General features: G+C 39.9%; 2 protein-coding genes across 2 annotated transcripts; one reads left to right on the top strand and one right to left on the bottom strand.

The window, feature by feature from the left end:
- Positions 1-5799: 5799 nt before the first annotated feature.
- Positions 5800-7143, bottom strand: LOC140938946 (uncharacterized). Its single transcript, XM_073388481.1, has one exon. It carries the CDS (start codon positions 6984-6986, stop codon positions 6147-6149), a length of 840 nt encoding a protein of 279 aa, XP_073244582.1. The 5' UTR covers positions 6987-7143; the 3' UTR covers positions 5800-6146.
- Positions 7144-13882: 6739 nt separating this feature from the next.
- On the top strand, positions 13883-14815 carry LOC140930531 (melatonin receptor type 1C-like). The gene has a single exon (XM_073380257.1). The coding sequence runs from the start codon at positions 13883-13885 to the stop codon at positions 14813-14815; it is 933 nt and encodes a 310-aa protein (XP_073236358.1).
- The last annotated feature ends 3108 nt before the right edge of the window (positions 14816-17923 follow it).

The following is a 17923-nucleotide window of genomic DNA, read 5'->3' as shown; positions in this document are numbered from 1 at the left end:
GACGCCTAGCAGACAATGAGTTCAAACCTAAAAGTTCTGTACGCATGGCTATTGAATGGTTGGATTGGGTAGCGGCGCACAAAGAGAGAATTCACATCCGGCATTAGTTAAACAATACAGAAAAGCGCATCGGTGGTCGTAAACTGCCTGTAGAAGGTGTCAACGCGCAGACGCAAACTGTGTACCAGTTTCACGGCTGTTATTGGCACGGCCACGACTGCGCTCTCAACCGCGGAAAAGAGTTTAACGAGAAACGAAACAAACCTATGGCTGAGATCATTGAATAAATGAGAGCCAACACTGAGTATAACCGCAGCAAAGGTTACAACGTGGTGGAAATGTATGAATGTCAGTGGAGAGAAATGAAGAAAACGAATCGTGAGTTACTGCGATTTATTGCCACCGAAGTAAGAAGAACCCTGGACAAAGTAAAGATCATGAGCCCGGAGCGGATATTGAGCGAAGTGCGACATGAGCGTTTGTTCGGGTGCGTGGAAGTAGATATTCGTTTACCAGATCATTTGAAGGAAAAGTTTAGTGAAATATGCCCGATCTTCAAGAACACAGAAATCAGCCGCGATTATATTGGAGACTTCATGCAAACTTATGCAGAAGAACACAACATCATGGCCCAGCCTCGGCGAAGCTTGATTGGGAGTGTGAAAAGGGAAAAGATCCTGCTGGCCACACCCCATCCTATAAAGTGGTACCTGGAACATGGTTTAGAGGTCACCAAAGTGCACCAAATGATCGAGTTCACCCTTGAGCCCTGTTTCAGAACTTTTGGGGATGCAGTGTCAGACGCGAGGAGAGCCGGAGACGCGGATCCTAGGAAGGTCATCATTGCAGATACCATGAAACTGGTAAGTTTTTGTTTCATTCTTTCATTCATAGAGGGGTGGGAACAATAGACATTTTCACGAATAGAAAAAACTTATATCTTTGTTTATCTCTCAGGTGGGCAATTCAGGCTATGGTAAGACGATCGCTAACCAACTGAAACACAGAAAAGTGGAGTATTGCAGTGACGCAGAGGCCAGCCGAAAAGTCAACACCCCACTGTTCCGGAAACTGGATAATATCACAGAAGACACTTACGAAGTAGAGCCTTGTAAGAAAACTTTTAAGTTAAACTTACCCATTCAAGTCGGCTTTTTTATGTATCAGTATGCGAAGTTACGCATGCTGCAGTTTTATTATGATTTTTTGGATAAATATTTAGATCGCAGCGATTTTCAAATGTGTGAGATGGATACGGATTCAGCGTATATTGCCATTTCAGGGGAGAGTGCAGAAAGTTTAGTCAAACCAGAATTGAAAGCAGAGTTCGAAGCCGATAAATGTAACTGGTTTCCCCGTACGGATACACACGAGCATAAAGCGTATGATAAGCGAACCCCAGGTCTTTTAAGTTTGAGTGGGAGGGACAAGGAATTATCGGGTTGTGTTAAAAAACCTACAACTGTTTTGGGGCGAAAGATAAGTTTTCTTGCAAAGGAGTTAACAAGAAATGTAACGAGATTAACAAAGATAAATATTTAAATGTACTATTAACCAAACAAAATAGTGCTGGGGTGAATACACTCAAGTGAGAGATGCATTCTCGTATTTTTACCCGAAACGAAAAGTTTTGGCTGATGGAGTCAGCACCACTCCACTCGACATTTAAGTTTTCAAGTTTGTAAAAATTGATTTTGTAAATAATTTTCGTTTTCTAAGGTTTGTATATATATATTACTCTTAAAAATAGTTTTCCGAAATATTTGTATAAGATCGCCTCTAGTTGTAAATAGTATTTTTGCGTAGCTTTTCACGGATGTTTGTTCATAGGAAAGTAGTTCGTAAATAAATCATTGGTTGAATTTAATCGTGGCTTGTTTCCTGACTCGACGCGCATGACTTACACGCGAGATCTCCACGCGCGGGAAAAAAAAAAGCACAACGCTAAAATGTGGCGTTTTTGGCGCTTTTGGCTTTTTAGGCTGTCGTTTTGTGTTAAATTAACGATAAATTTTGTGTTGCAAACAGTTTTAATCGGTTGGAATCAAACTTTCACAGAGATAACATGGTGCGGAGGAAATGTAAACATTGCCCGATACCAGGTTGCGGGTCAAAATTTTTAGTTCGATTAGCAGATCATTTAACTCGAGTCCACGAGTTATCTGAACTGGAACGGAAATATTGGCAACAGTTTGCTAAACTACAAACCACCAATGTGGTTCGTGTTTACGAGAAAGAGGCTGAACCTAAAACAATTTTTCTGTAAATGAGAGTACGCACAATTCAGTTAATCAGTTGTGATCATGGACCCGAGATGGAAACATCTTTTCCCCGTAATTGTGGCCGGCCCAACATGTTGTGGGAAAAGTCAGTTTGTAAAACGTTTACTTGAATCGGGGGAAGACATGATTGATGGTGCCCCCGAAAATATCATTTGCTGTCATAGCATGTATCAACCAGCCTACGATGAGATGCTTAAAACTATTCCGAACATTATGTTTGTTGAAAGAGTGCCTGGTGATCTGGAAACCCTAATGAATCCCTCTATTCGGAATTTAGTCGTCATTGATGACTTAATGCACGAGCTTAGCAATGATCAGCGAATGACTAATTAAACCAAGGGCTGTCACCATCGCAATGACAGCGTGATCTTTATTCTCCAAAACATTTTTCATCGTGGAAAAGAACTGAGAGATATGAGTTTGAATTCTCATTACTTAGTGGTGTTCAAAAGCCCGCGTGATAGCAGTCAAGTCAATCATTTAGCAAGACAAATGTTTCCCGGTCATGTCAAATACATGCAAGAAGCGTTTGAGGATGCAACAAAAAGGCTCTATGGATATTTATTTTGCGATCTTAAACCGGAAACACCTACCGACTTCCGACTGCGTACGAATATTTTCCCCGGGGAGACTCAGTACGCTTACGTCCGAAAAGTATAAAAAGAGTGAACCACATCAAATTTCTTCAGTTGAGGATGGCACAGCGACTGAGAAAGAACCACGATTTTCTGAAGCTGCTTGTCAAGTGTACCCCAGCCCAGCGTAAAGCCATTTTGAAGGTGGCAGACGACGCTTTAGTAAGAACCATTTGTAATGTGTGTTTTAAACGTGCTTAAAGGAACAGTGCCTGTCAGTAAGCCAGCCAAGAAAAAACTTTTACCTCACAAGAAATCTCTGATCGCTTTAGCAGAAAAAAGTACACCGCTTGATAAGAAAAAGAAATTGTTGGTACAACACGGAGGAAATTTTTTAAGTGTTTTGCTACCTCCGGTTCTCCGTGTGTTAAGTTAGACTCTTACCTAAAATGAATCACACAAAGCGTATGGTTCTCGTGCCCGAGAACACCTTGGAAAGATTACAGCAACGCCAGAAGATTTTAACCCCACCCGTCACACAAACTCTGAGAAACTTGGATAGTGAAATGACTGATATTTTATCCAGTATAGAACTTGATGATGAACAAAAAGCTAGGCTTTACAATCAAGTGTTGCAGCGGTACCTGACTTATTACGATCAGCGAAAAGGTCAACCTCTTCATGTCAACCTCTTGGCTGTTTGAGGAAAGCTTGAAAACTCCCTCCTCGCGACCCATTTTAATAAAGTTTGAATTTAGAAGCGAGCCTTCACTCATTACTGTCATTTGAATGGACCCTCACTCGCCCAAAAAATTCATTGCGACAAAATATTGTTTTCTCAAACTCGGAGATGATACCAGTTTCTTTTTCTTTCTTTGTTTCTTTATTTTGCGTTTTTATGTTGTTATGTTATGTTATTTATTTCGTTATTATAAATTTTTGCAAAAATTGTTTTCTATCTATTGTTCTTTTTATTATTATTATTATTATTTATTATTATTATCATTTTTATTAATATTTTTATTAATTAATTTATTATTTTTTCATAAAAAATATTTATGCTCTTCCTGTAACTTCCTTAGAGTGTTTAAAGGCCGATATAACTGCTTTGCCTGAGCTCTGTTTGCTGGGCTGGATAGATAAGCAGATAACAAACCAAGATTGAACATAAAGGACTATGGGTAAAAACCCAAAGCCAGTTTATTAAGGAAATAAGTTCAATCAAAATGACAATTTCCCAAAACATAAAATTGTTAAGAATGTTACAAATTTGTTGAAACTTTGGCCCAGTAAAGGTGAGGGCCACAACAAACGCCAAATGCATCTAGGGGGAACCAGATACAGCCCCACCCAAGGCAAAAGCAGTACAAAGGCCAGGAACAAAATTAAATGCAATACCAACACTAAGGTCTAAATAAACAAACAATACCTAAAGATATAACAAACACTCCTACCCTTGATAGAGAGTGTATATATGCTCGAAAGAATCAAATAGTATCACAAAGATCTGGATAACACTCCTGCCCTTGCTAGAGAGTGTATATATGCTCTACGTAATCAAATAATGTCTCAAAGATCCGAATAGCACTCCAGCCCTTGCTAGAGAGTGCGAATATGGTCTAAATAAACAAAGAATACTCAAAGATATAACAAACACTCCTGCCCTTGCTAGAGAGCGTATGTATGCTCAAAATAATCGCATAATATCTTAAAGATCTGAATAACACTCCTGCCCTTGCTAGAGAGTGCAGATAGGGTAATAAGAAACAAATAATAACTCAAAGCTCGGAATAACACTCCTGCCCTTGCAGGAGACTGCAGATATGGTCTAACCAAGCAAATACTATCACAGAGGTATGAATAACACTCCTGCCCTTGCTAGAGAGTGTGGTCAGAATAATAAAATAACAGCTAAACCTAAGACACTCCTGCCCTTGTTAGAGAGTGTCACTTGACTTCAAGTAACAAACTAAACTGACATGGTCTAAATAAACAAAGAAATATACTCAAAGATATAACAAACACTCCGGTCCTTGCTAGAGAGTGTATGTATGCTCAAAATAATTGCATAAGATCTTAAAGATCTGAATAACACTCCTGCCCTTGCTAGAGAGTACAGATAAGGTAGTAATAAACAAATAATAACTCAAAGCTTGGAATAACACTCCTGCCCTTGCTGGAGACTGCAGATATGGTCTAACTAAGCAAATACTATCACAGAGGTATGAATAACACTCCTGCCCTTGCTAGAGAGTGTGATCAAAATAATAAAATAACAGCTAAACCTAAGACACTCCTGCCCTTGTTAGAGAGTGTCACTTGACTGCAAGTAACAAACTAAACCCTCGAGGGTACACATATATCAGATCACATTGTTAGGCTAAGAAACTGTTAATGCGTATGTACTTATGGAAGGCATTCGATTTCCAGCGGCCAAGTAGCCTAATTTGAGCATCAATATATCCTAACGCTGCTGCATGGGAAGCAGCTCCAATCCGAAAGCTATGCCCTTTATAGAAGGCAGGGTCTAGACCGCATTCCTTGATAGCAGATGAAAGAAAACGTGAAAACGCACTTCTAGGGACAGGTTCACCAGTGTGAAGCCTAAAAAGGGGGCCCCCAGCACAGTTACATTGCTCAAGGTATTCTAGAAGGCATGAAACTGGACAGACCCCATTGGACTGTCTATGCACAACGACAGAGAAAGGTCGCTCCTGATAATGATGTTTGTAATCCCCAAAGGTAATTCTGATTGCCTTAACATAAAAGGAATTATCTCGAAGCTTTGTTACTTGGTGGAATTGTAAGGGGGCATTAGAAGACTGTTTCCCAATAACAGTCATCTCACCAACCCTCAAAAAGGCAAAAAAAGCAATAGCACACATTGCCCGAAAAAGGTATGCTTCATAACGTGAAAGCGTGGTTCGGAATGCGGAAGACATGATAAGCTCAAGAATAGGTAACGTGATAGGGAGTCTGCTATCGAGCCGGAAACCTTTCTTGTTGTACCCTTTAAGCATCTGTAAAATAAAGAAGACCTTTGTCGGGTCTTCAGCCCCTGCGAGCTTATGCGAATAACCTATAGCCGACACATAAGTATTGACAGTAGAAAAGGCATAATGTTTATCATATAAATATGCAATGAATAGAGCTAAAATAGAGGGTGAAACAGGGAAAGAAGAAGAAGTATTGGGGAAAATGGAGCCGTGAAACTGGTAAAATAGCGACCACGCCCTTTTGTACGTGGGCAGTGAAGAGGGCTGTAGACTGGATTGAAGCAGATCTCCAATTATACCTGCCAGCTATGAGGCTGGAGATGAAGGGGAATTGCAGTCGGCTGTAGATCCATCTGTGCTGGAGCAAGCTTCCTGAAAGTGTGAACCTGCAAACGAGACAAACTGTCGGCTAAAGTGTTAAAAACACCAGGTATATGTTTAGCACGAAAAAGTATGTTGTGCTTAAGGCAAATAGCCACTAATTTTCGGACACAGAACATAAGCAGTTTGTCCTTGCAAGACTGCTTGTTAATAACGTGCACTAGGGCATCATTATCGGTGAAAAACAAAATACAGTTGTTGTGCATCTCTTCACCCCATAGGTACAAGCTTAGAACAATAGGGTAGAATTCCAGGAAGGCAATGTTGCGTCCTTGCCATTTGGAGGGCCACTGACCAAAGCACCAGTGGTTGCCAAAAATTGCCCCAAAACCCAGCGAGCCCGCTGCATCAGTGTACAAATGTAACTTATGAGAATTCAACCACTCGTCATCCAGAAAAAATGATTTACCATTGAAATTGTTTAAAAATTCTAACCAGACACGCAAATCCTCCTTTACTTGAGAAGTGAGACGAATTTGGTGGTGAGCTGCCTTAACACCTATGGTAAGGTCAATAAGTCGCCGGAGAAAGGCTCTCCCAGGAATAATTACAGAACACGCAAAGTTCAACAGTCCTATCATAGACTGCAGCTCCACCAAGGTAACCTTCTTACGCCAGAGGAAATTGAAGATTAAGTCAGTACATTTATCTAACTTGTCTTTAGGTAAACGAGCTAATTGCAACTGCGTATCAAGTTCAATTCCTGCAAAAGAAAGAATAGGCAAAGGGCCAACAGTCTTTTCCGGCGCCATAGGGACGCCCAGATACTGACAGACATCCAAAAAGAGTTGTAATTGTTTGTTACAAAGCTCTGCGGTGGGTGCAACAATCAAGAAGTCATCTAATAAGTGAAGAATAGAAGAGATCGGGAGCTTTGTTTTAGCTAACCACTCGAGAGCCAAACTGAATGTTTCAAACGTCTTGCATGAGCTGGAACAGCCCATGGGCATGTAGCGGGCATAGTAGTAAAGTCCATTCCACTTCATGCCCAATAAGGGGTAGTCCGATGGTTGAATTGGAATGATGCGGAAGGCATCTTTGATGTCAGTTTTTGCTAAAAAACACCCTTTGCCACATTGTTTTATCAGGCTGATTGCATCTGCAATGGTGGCATACTGAACTGATGTATTTGCAGATAGGATGCCATCGTTTACTGAAGAACCACTAGGGAAGGACAGGTGGTGGATCATCCTAAACTCACCCGTGTGACTGGCTGGTGGCTGGCGTGGATTGAGAGGAGTGAGGGGTCACCTGAGAGCGAAGCCACAACTCCCAGTGAACTTTTCCCCAAGGATAAGCCTCGGGCTGACTCTGTCTCATAAAACGGAAGTTCTCGTCATAGAATTTCCAATTGTGTGACTGTGAAGCCAAATCCTGAATTACGTCACCATACTTCATTAGTGCTGGTGCATCAGCAGGATATTTACGGGTATACACCGTCACAAAAATGCGGAAAGCAGACATCCAACCCTCAATGTTTACAATGCGCTTAGGTTTATTAGAGGGCTCGAAAAAGAGAGAGGGTTGGCCACTCCGTCCATTAACAATACTTATCTGGTATTTATCTTCCCCAGCCAAATGGTTGCTTATCAGAACACCAAAATCAATATATTCATTATTGAAGATCTTAGTCTTAACTTTTTCAGGAATGCTCGAGTCAAGACTAAGACCAACTGAATGAAACGTTTGGCTAGGTTTACGATGCTCACCTTGCATCGAGCTATGCAGTGCACCAATCGCAGTATCTACAAGCTGTCTAGCCGAAGTATCACCAGTAGATGGTACAATTGGTTCCTCAATGACACTTTCATCAAGCTGTTCACCAGAGGTAGCAACAGGCAAGGGTTGTGAGGGAGGTTCTGACACAACTGTTGGTGTAGCTCTTGTCTCTGAGGATGAAGGCTGGGTAACGATGGCCTTTTTTACCTCGAGGCTAACTCTTGAGACCAGGATTTCAAATTGGTCTGGGGACAATATAGGTGCGGTAGAACTGGCCGCCTGTTGGTTTGGTACCCCATGGTGGTCATCAGGTTGATTTGATTTCCTCCTTTTTGGTGGCGCCTTCTGAGAAGACTTTTTTCTCTTTGCAACGGGAGGGGTTAATACAGCACGTTCAGGAAGGGAAGCCTTTGTCACACGATTAGAACGTCGAGGCGGCATCCTACAAAAAGAAAGAGAAATGGCAGCACGTATCCTATCCCAGGGAGTTAAGCCCCCATAATAGAATAATCAAAAGGACTGAAGGCTCTAGAATAAATTAGGGAGTAAAGTCGTTGTAAGAAAATAATAAGAGGATTTAGGCCTCAAAAATAAAATCAGGGATCAAAGCCCTTGTACGAAAATAATCAGGATGGTTTAAGTCGCAAAATAAAATAATAAGAGGATTTAAGCCTCAAAATTAAAACAGGGATTTAAGCCCTTGTACTAAAATAATCGAGAGGGTTTAAGCCTCAAAATAGAATCAGGGATTTAAGCCCTTGTAATAAAATAATCAAGAGGATTTAAGCCTCAAAAAGAACATCAGGGATTTAAGCCCTTGTAATAAAATAAACAGGAGGATTTAAGCCTCAAAATTAAAATCAGGGATTTCAGCCCTTGCAATAAAATAATCAAGAGGATTTAAGCCTCAAAAATAAAATCAGGGATTTAAGCCCTTGTAATAAAATAAACAAGAGGATTTAAGCCTCAAAATTAAAATCTGGGATTTAAGCCCTTGCAATAAAATATTCAAGAGGATTTAAGCATCAAAAAGAAAATCAGGGATTTAAGCCCTTGCAATAAAATAAACAAGAGGATTTAAGCCTCAAAATTAAAATCAGGGATTTAAGCCCTTGCAATAAAATAAACAAGACGATTCCAGCCTCAAAAATAAAATCAGGGATTAAAGCCCTTGTAATAAAATAATAAAGAGGATTTAAGCCTCAAAATTAAAATCAGGGATTAAAGCCCCTGCAATAAAATAAACAAGGGGATTTAAGCCTCAAAAATAAAATCAGGGACCAAAGCCCTTTTAAGAAAATAATCAAGAGGATCGAAGCCTCGAAAATAAAATCAGGGATTAAAGCCCTTGCAATAAATTAAACAAGAGGATTTAAGCCTCCAAAAATAAAATCAGGGACCAAAGCCCGTGTAATAAAATAGTCAAGAGGATTCAGGCCGCAAAAATAAAATCAGGGATCTAAGCCCTTGTAATAAAATAATCAAGAGGATTTAAGGCTCCTAAAATAAAATCAGGGAGCTAGGTCCTTGGAAACAAATGGTCAACGAAGCTGGTAAATAAACTAATGGAAACAACAGAAAGAACCTGGCGAAAGGGGCATCTATGGCATGGGAGGATTATGAAGCAGAGACAATGCTTTAAGGATAGCTCCCCTATAGCTACGATAAAGGAGATATTGACCCAAAGTATTTAAGTGAACGCCATCCGGTAAAAGAACTGCCCTGACAGGGTTCGTGAGCCCCTTGTGAAACCAACAAAAAATCCCCGGAATTGATTCAACAAGTGTAGCTAAAACTTCATGCAGCGTTTTAACCTTAGTGTTAAAGGATGCACCGCCACGCTGACAGGATGGCCCACGTGGGATGACATGACAAATGCACACAATACGGACGCGAAATTCCTTCAGCAAAAAACAAGCGAAATCCTCGATATCGGAAGCAACAACCTCAGGACCGTTCTGGGAAAGGTCATCGGTGCCAATCTCAAGAATAACTACCTCCGGGGCAGTACGAGAAATAACAGGAAGGTCGAAGGAACGGAGCGAACTAACCGTTCGACCACCGACCCTATAGAGATGGACATTTGCCGAACCGTGAAGGCCAAAATCCTCCCCAACACGAGGGTCAAAACGTGCAGCAAGGTCAGCTTTAAAATTACGAACGAATGAATGCCCCAAAATAATAACGTTGGGGACTGACAGGGCCATAATAAAAGTCAAAAGCTCAACTTGAAAAGCTTCAGCTTACTTGTCCACGAGTTTGAGGCAAGTGTGCTTGATCCACTCGGAATCGCGCGTACGTGTGGTCAATATGGGATACCGCTGGCCACTTGCAACGTGAATGCTGCTATTACATAACAAGGAAAATAGTTCTGCCTTTTCACAATAACGATACAACAATATTAAGAAGGAAGTGATAGGGAGCATAAAAATCCTATCTGCTAGCAAATATTTCATTTTAATTTTTTCATGTTCCGGGATGTTCCATGTTCCGGGTTTTATCGACGCCCAGTAATAACATGGTTATTACTGTCATTATTAGCCAGGTCCACTTACTAAAACAGTGTGGGTGGAACAAGTTATGATCATGACCAGCTGAATACAGGAACATTGTGTAAGATTATAAATTATTTAGTTCCCTGACGTATTTTCTGTTCAACATTTTTCACCCTTTCTGACAAATTTGTTTTGTTAAGTATCCTCCGCCTATCTTTTCTAGTTGTGCAATCGATGCCTAACGCAGAGTCGACAGAATGTTAGGGTTACTAAGCAACTCTACAAAAATTAGAAAGCCGCCTGGATTATTAGTAGGAATAAAACTTATGAGAGGATTAGTAAAAAAAAAACAGTTTGATCATTATTTTGGTTTTAAGTGTAACTGAAAGGAAAACGTGATGTGAATCAGTAACATTTTCCCTAATTAACGTTGAGATACCGCAACGTGTAATATATTAATCTTTGGTATTTTTTGGGAAGCTATAGTATGCTGTAAAAATTGCAACGATGGTTTTCACGCGCTACCTTGGACTTTGAAGTGTAAATTCATTTATGTTAGGCTATGTTGAAGAAACATTGTCTTTCAGTGTTATGAGCGATAAGTTTACCAGTCGCATTAAATTATTTCATGATGCCTGATAATCTAAGCAACGATATGAAAAAGAGTTTGTCTAAACGGTAACCATTACATTAGAAGATGTGTGTTCTCCTGGTGCTTGACACATTGCCCTTCACCGGAGTACGAAAAAGGGTTTATATTCTTAAGAAATTTCATAATCCGTTATATTTTTAGGCTGAAAATTTTCCGGGGCTAACTTTCGCCTCTGCATTTTGTGATCAGGAATACATTAATTAAAGATGACACTTTGCTCTAGCTGATGTCGCACATCCCCCATCTTTCTTGCGTCGAGTTTTATGTCAAAGTGGAATCAGTCGGCAGGACTTCACTGTCATTTTGTAGCAACCGACTTGCTTAAAAAACAATGGAGACTTGGCAATCTCCATGATCATATGTAAAGAGAGCCATGGCAAGTTTGGCGCAATAATATTAGCAATAAAGGAAAAACTTGTGGCCTCACCGGCTCGGCACTTCTGTCCACCAATTAAAAAAGAGATATATATATCCGTGCATATTTATTCTTGACAGCAGTCAGAGTCATATGAGCTCAATTTTTGGGTTTGGTTGCAGGTGTTTAATAAAACACTGTCAAAGCTTGACTTGTTGGTTTATTGTCGCAAACGTTGCTCCCGCAAGCAATGTTATAATCACGCTTTGTTCAAGGTTAGTAACTTGCAATGGGTATCAGTAGTTTTGTTAGTTTTAATATCCTCCTCAAGCTGGCGAAAAAGACGTGGATTAAGTACCTGGAAGTATCATAAAGTGTACAGAAGAAAAGTGGAATTATTTCCTCTTTGTGCCAATGCTATAAGATAACAGTGAAATAATTTCAATTTAGTTGAACATTCAGTGTTTTTATAAAAAAAAAAAAAAACATTTTTTTAACGTTAGATGAACTCGGTAACATGCATAACTTCGGGAACAATTCAGCGCCTTTTCCGTTGTCTGCACCATAATCTTTGAGTTCCAAGGAAGTGAGATAGATGCTAGTCCAAGGCAACTTTGGTAACTCGGTCACGTACGCTTCCCGCGTTTTGCCAAGTTTGAAACCAAGAGCACTGCACACACTTTCAGCCGTTTTCAAGATAACATTTAGGTCAATTTTTTCCACCACTTCATCATGGTAATACATCCATGCGTCATCATTATCCATCCTAAGGCAAGAATGTTGGTTTTGGCTTGGGTGTTGAATAGCACAATCGTGGCAGCGATTCAGCTTTTCTTCTTGAATGAGTTTGTCAACCGTAGCCGCATAAGTCAGTTGGAACACATGGCCGATAAGGCTAGCTACCCATTGACGTTGGACTTTTTCCACTTCGTAAATCGTCAAAAGAGGTGAAGCGCTCGATTCGACTTGCATGTTTTGAGCAGTGTTTTAAAGAATATTGGTGATAGTAAGACTTTTTCCTTAGCAAAGCGATTGCAAGAAAGATAGCGCTTTCGAAATCTACCCGCGTTTATTTGGAAGACAGAATAGATTCTGCATGAACCAATCAGGGTTAAAAGAGCCTGGGCAAGTCTAGGCAAGCCTATTCTTTCTATTGAAGTAGAGAGACGCTCATTAGTAAACCTATTAGCCTCTGAACAGGCTCTCTGTTTGGGGAAAAATAGCGAGGAAAGGGAAGGGAAAGGTGGGAGAGAGCCTGTAGACAAACATTTGAGGCCTCTAATTCCGCCTTCTTGTAATTATCCTGCCGATCATCTGTCAGTAAGATCGCCATCGGTCAATCAATTTGGCGCGATTTTCTGTAGTCCGTGACTGTAATGTTTTTCTGCAATGTTGTATCCTGACGCCGGGCCCAGCTCGTTAGTTTTTTTTGCGGACTGTTTGAAAGTTATCACGGAGAGTTATTTACAGATCCAAAATTATAAGATTGAAGTGTAGCTACTTGTCAGCTATGGAGAATTGCATTGTGCTTCGATAACTATAAACTCCAGCTTAATGTTTTTTTTAAAGACAGTTTGAGTCTTTTGACCGGAGCGCGTGGTTCCTCCCCGTGGTAATAGTCTTTGGACTGTTTTGTTATTGCCACTCTATGATCAAATCGCGTGCTACGTGCCGACCGACAAGCCAATGTCAATCAGACCTGTCAACAGTCAGTGTTCTTGCCAACAGGAGCTTGCATCAGGATCTGATGCACAGCGGGTACCGTGGAACGGCGATCCCAAATGTTTGTCTACAGGCCTTTTCGCTTTTCCCTCTCCCCACCCTACTCGACCAAAGGCCTGTTCACAGGCCAGAAACCTATCCACTTCATTATACATGGAGGAAGGCACATAATTAATATGCAGGAAGACACTGACTAGGCACTTAATTAATATGGAGGAATGCATTTTTTTCTCTAGGGTAAAACAACTCGATCCTTATGCTTATTAATTAAGGGAAGGCATACGGAAGGCAAGGGAAGGCACCAACTTTCAACATAGTATACTACTTGCTCTATTGAGGAATTTATCTGTGCGTTTGAGTCTGTTCATTTATTCGTAGTTTTTTTTCTCTACCTGCGACAAACACTCTTGTATAAAGTATGTTTGAAGAATTTTACACGTGTATCAGTGATTCCTATGTTTATACATATGATGTTTTAACGAAGGATAAATAATCTGCGCAACGTTCACAATTTGAATTATTATCCGTTACTTTAGGTATTGGTTTCCTCATGGTGCTAGATCAACAACATCAGCAAAACTTACAACTGCTCCTTCATGACTGACTCAAAAACCTAACATCACTGAAAAGACTCAAAGAGTAGGATTTGCTATGTGAAGAGTTCCTAAGACACAGTGTATATTCTATACCCCTAGAAAGCAGGCAATGGAAGTCAGACTTACCGAAACCCAGATTGCTATTTGTATTATCTCTATTTTAGCAATCCTTGGAAACACGTTGACCATTCTAGTGTTTGTTCGTGACAAAAAGATGCTGAAAAAGTCCTACAACGCTTTCATTCTTTGCCTTGCCATAGCAGATGTGCTGACTGCCATTCTCTTGATCACGAGTCCGGGCTTCGCCCTTGGTGACCTTATTCCTCGTCCAACCAATCCAGTTCTTGGAGAGATCTTCTGCCACGTGATCTGGAGCCGATGGTTTCTCTTTCTGCTGGTGTTTTTCTCCATTTACATTACATTGCTGTTAACAGTAGAGCGATGGGTTGCTGTTGTAAAACCTTCTAAATATAACTTATTCTTCAAGGGAAAGAGACTTATGGGTTACGTCTTGTTCTGTTTGATCTGGTCATTAGCGGTCAATGGAATAGACTTTTTTGATGTGGTCTATGATCCAAGTTCATCATCCAATGACATTTGCAAATTCAACCGTATTTCATCAGGCTCTATCTTCCGCACGTCTCTGTCTGTGTTCCTTATTATCATGAAGTTGTTCTTTCCATGCCTTTCCATGATTGGACTGTACATACATATGATTGTGAAGACAAACAACTCCCCAGTTGCCTCCGCGGAGAGCAAGGCCAAACTACGAGGGAAGATGACAAGAATGATCGGCATTATGACCTGTATTTTGCTCATATGTTATTCCCCAAACCAAATCTTCTTTATCTTTGCAACTGCGGGTAAAGCGAAAATAGATTCTACACTCCACCATTTCACAGCAATTCTCAACTTCATCACCATTTGTGTTAATCCATTTATTTATGGACTTAGCAATCCTAATTATGGCCGGCGTTACAAAAAGGCTTTGTTGTCGTTTTGTCCCCAACCGAGAAGAGTTCGACCTGCCATGGAAGGATAAAGTATTACTGACAATAGACGCTAATTACGATTTATTTTATAACCACCAATGAAATACCATGCAGGTGAACTTCCGCGCGAAAACATGAAATCGTCTCACGTGAAAGATCCACCTTCGCTATATATCTACCTGATAAATCGTGCCTTTCGCAGCCAAAAAAAAATTAATCGCGGGAAAATTAAAAAAAACATTAAAGTGAAATGGTTTGGACTTTCATTGGTGTTTATGTAATACGTAAAATCCCTCTGTATCTCGTTTATTATAAATTAACATTGCTGGGGTAGTAACATCTCAGAATTAGAATTCTTTTCTCCTTGGGATTCATAATAGTCCGAGGTATCATGATCAGGACTCACAACTTCAACTTCGCCTTCTACGTAACTCAATTCGTTTCTCGGTGTTTTTATTAGGTTACGTGCAAGGAGAATTTTCTGTTGGAAAAGATTCTTTTAATCGTTCGTCTCAAAATAGAACTACAGACTGTAATTTATCGGCTGGCCAGCCATTTTACTAGATGGCTGTGTACTTATTAGCTACGTGCAGATCAGTATAACTGAACTTCGATTATAACATCATTACTTGTAAATATCATATGAATCAACTAAAATCACTGAACAAATGAAATATTACAGAGAAAATGTAGTTGGTTAATCTGTTAGGAAGTACTGTGAAATTGTGGTAGATGGTACAAATAACGTGAAAAAAACGTGCAGGCATCGAGGCCAACATCCTGTCATCCGAATAGCGTATAAGTATTGCATCTCAACGCTATAAATAACTTGTAAAACGAGATTACTTCGACATTGTAAACAGCCCGTAAATCTAGAAATAGGGACTGAAACTAAATATAATACGACCCTGTAAAGCCTCGTTAAGGGTAAAAGGGTATACGTAGTAGTTTGACTCTGGCCTGTAGAACATGTAAAAACTCCGTTAATCGAAAATGAGCATTGATTGTATCCGGTAAATCTCTGTAAATTAAAATATGAGGGTTGGCTTGGCCCTCCAAAAGCCACTAATAAATGTGAATGGACTTATTTGACTATGTAGATCGAAAACTGAGAGGTCTAATTTCTTCCTGTAAAAAGTTTGTGAAGTGGGAGGCTGGTTTAACCATATAGAACCCTTTGGGAATATTTACAAGGTCTTGTAAATATTCTAAAAATCGAAAAAGGGAGTATTTGATCCTGTCAATTCCTGTAAGCTAATAAAGGGTGGCTGGATTAACCGTTTAAAAATTATGTAAATCGAAAAAGAAGGATTTATCCTGTTATCCTATAAACAGGTGAATCTGAGTCCCCGTAAATATCACCGACGTGTTTAATCACACATTTCCAACATACACAAACGGATACGATTCGTCAAACCGATGGTCCATTGGTACCAATGCCACGATTGGTGCCAACAGAAAATGATGTCATTCCAATGGTTCTACTGGTGAATATGCATCTCATTAAGGGGACTTAGATTAATTTCCTATGTGACCTGGCTGGGTACAGGGCAATTCCGATGGTCCATTGGTACCAATAGAAAAGCACATCATTCCAGTGGTTCTATTGGTGAATATGCATCTCATTAAGGGGACTTAGATTATATTCCCATGTGACCTGGCTGGGTACAGGGCAATTCCAATCGTCCATTAGTACCAATGGCTCGAGATAGTACCAATGGTTCTGTTGGTGAATAAAGCGAAGTCGAAATACAAACATACCATGTGTATTCTTCGTTCTAATTAAGCCATCTATGCAAAACAAGTTTGCTTTTACACAAAGTAAAAACGCGCTTATAGTTATTATGAATATTCCTTGATCTATAAGCCATCTATGCAATACAATTTCGCTCTCACACAAGGTAGAAACGCGCTAATAGTTATTATGAATATTCCTCGTTCTATAAGCTAACCACCCAAAACAATTTCGCTCTCACACAAAGTAGAAACGCGCTAATGGTTATTATGAATATTCCTCCTTCTATAAGGTAACCACGCAAAACAATTTCGCTTTCACACAAAGTAGAAACGCGCTAATAGTTGTTATGAATTTTCCTCGTTCTATGAGCTATGTATGCGAAACAATTTCGCTGTCACACAAGGTAGAAACACGCTAATAGTCATTCTGAATATTCCTCGTTCTTTAAGCCAACCACACAAAACATTTTCGCTCTCACACAAAGTAGAAACGCGCTAATAGTTATTCTCAATACTCCTCGTTCTATAAGCTAACCACGCAAAACAACTTCGCTCTCACACAGAATAGAAATGCGCTAATAGTAATTATGAATATTCCTCGTTCCATAAGCTAACCACGCAAAACATTTTCCCCCTCACACAAAGTAGAAACGCGCTAATAGTTATTCTGAATGTTCCTCGTTCTATATGCCAACCACGCAAAACAATTTCGCTCTCACACAAAGTAGAAATTCGCTAATAGTTACAAGGCGAGGTTGAACTAGCGCTAATAGTAATTGCTAATGGTTATAATACAGCGAGGTTGAAATGTGTATTCTTCGTTCTATAAGCCATCTATGCAAGCGGTATTTTCGAAAACGAAGACCGAAGCACGCAGCCGCCAAATCTCGAAAACGAAGCACCCAAAATTTAAAACCTGTGTGCACTTTAAAAACACAAGACAGTCCCTTGTCAAGTCACCAATGCTAATACAGCAGGAATTAAGCATGATAGCGAATGGAATACAGTTCAAAACTATTTAATCTAAGTCCCCTCAATGAGATGCATATTTACCGAAAGAACCATTGTGAGATCCATATTCACCAGTAGAACCATTGGAATGACATCATTTTCTATTGGTACCAATCCTACCATTGCTACCAATGGAGACCCTTCTTATCACCACTATAACACCAATGGAGTCTATTTGTGAGTATTGGACAACCCTCAAATGATTATACAAAAAGAAGCGTACCTCATAGATAGAGGCAAAACCTGTCACCAGATTATCTGAACCGAAGGAATGAACATTGAACTGTGTCTAATTCTATTTTTATTGTAAAACCATAATCTTTTTGTTAGCCGAAATGTTGGCCTATAATAAATCAGCCCTATGCCGTAGTGCAAGCCCTGCATTCAGTTTTGTTTTAATAAATTATGCT

The sequence above is a fragment of the Porites lutea genome, chromosome 1 (assembly GCF_958299795.1).
Source record: "Porites lutea chromosome 1, jaPorLute2.1, whole genome shotgun sequence".
Taxonomy (NCBI): Eukaryota; Metazoa; Cnidaria; class Anthozoa; order Scleractinia; family Poritidae; genus Porites; species Porites lutea.
Note: the sequence above shows the minus strand (reverse complement) of the source record. Positions and strands in the feature narration are given on the sequence as shown.

Coding starts and splice junctions, on each gene's coding strand:
- LOC140938946 (XM_073388481.1), bottom strand. CDS start 6,986: ATGGCGCCGGAAAAGACTGTTGGCCCTTTGCCTATTCTTTCTTTTGCA.
- LOC140930531 (XM_073380257.1), top strand. CDS start 13,883: ATGGAAGTCAGACTTACCGAAACCCAGATTGCTATTTGTATTATCTCT.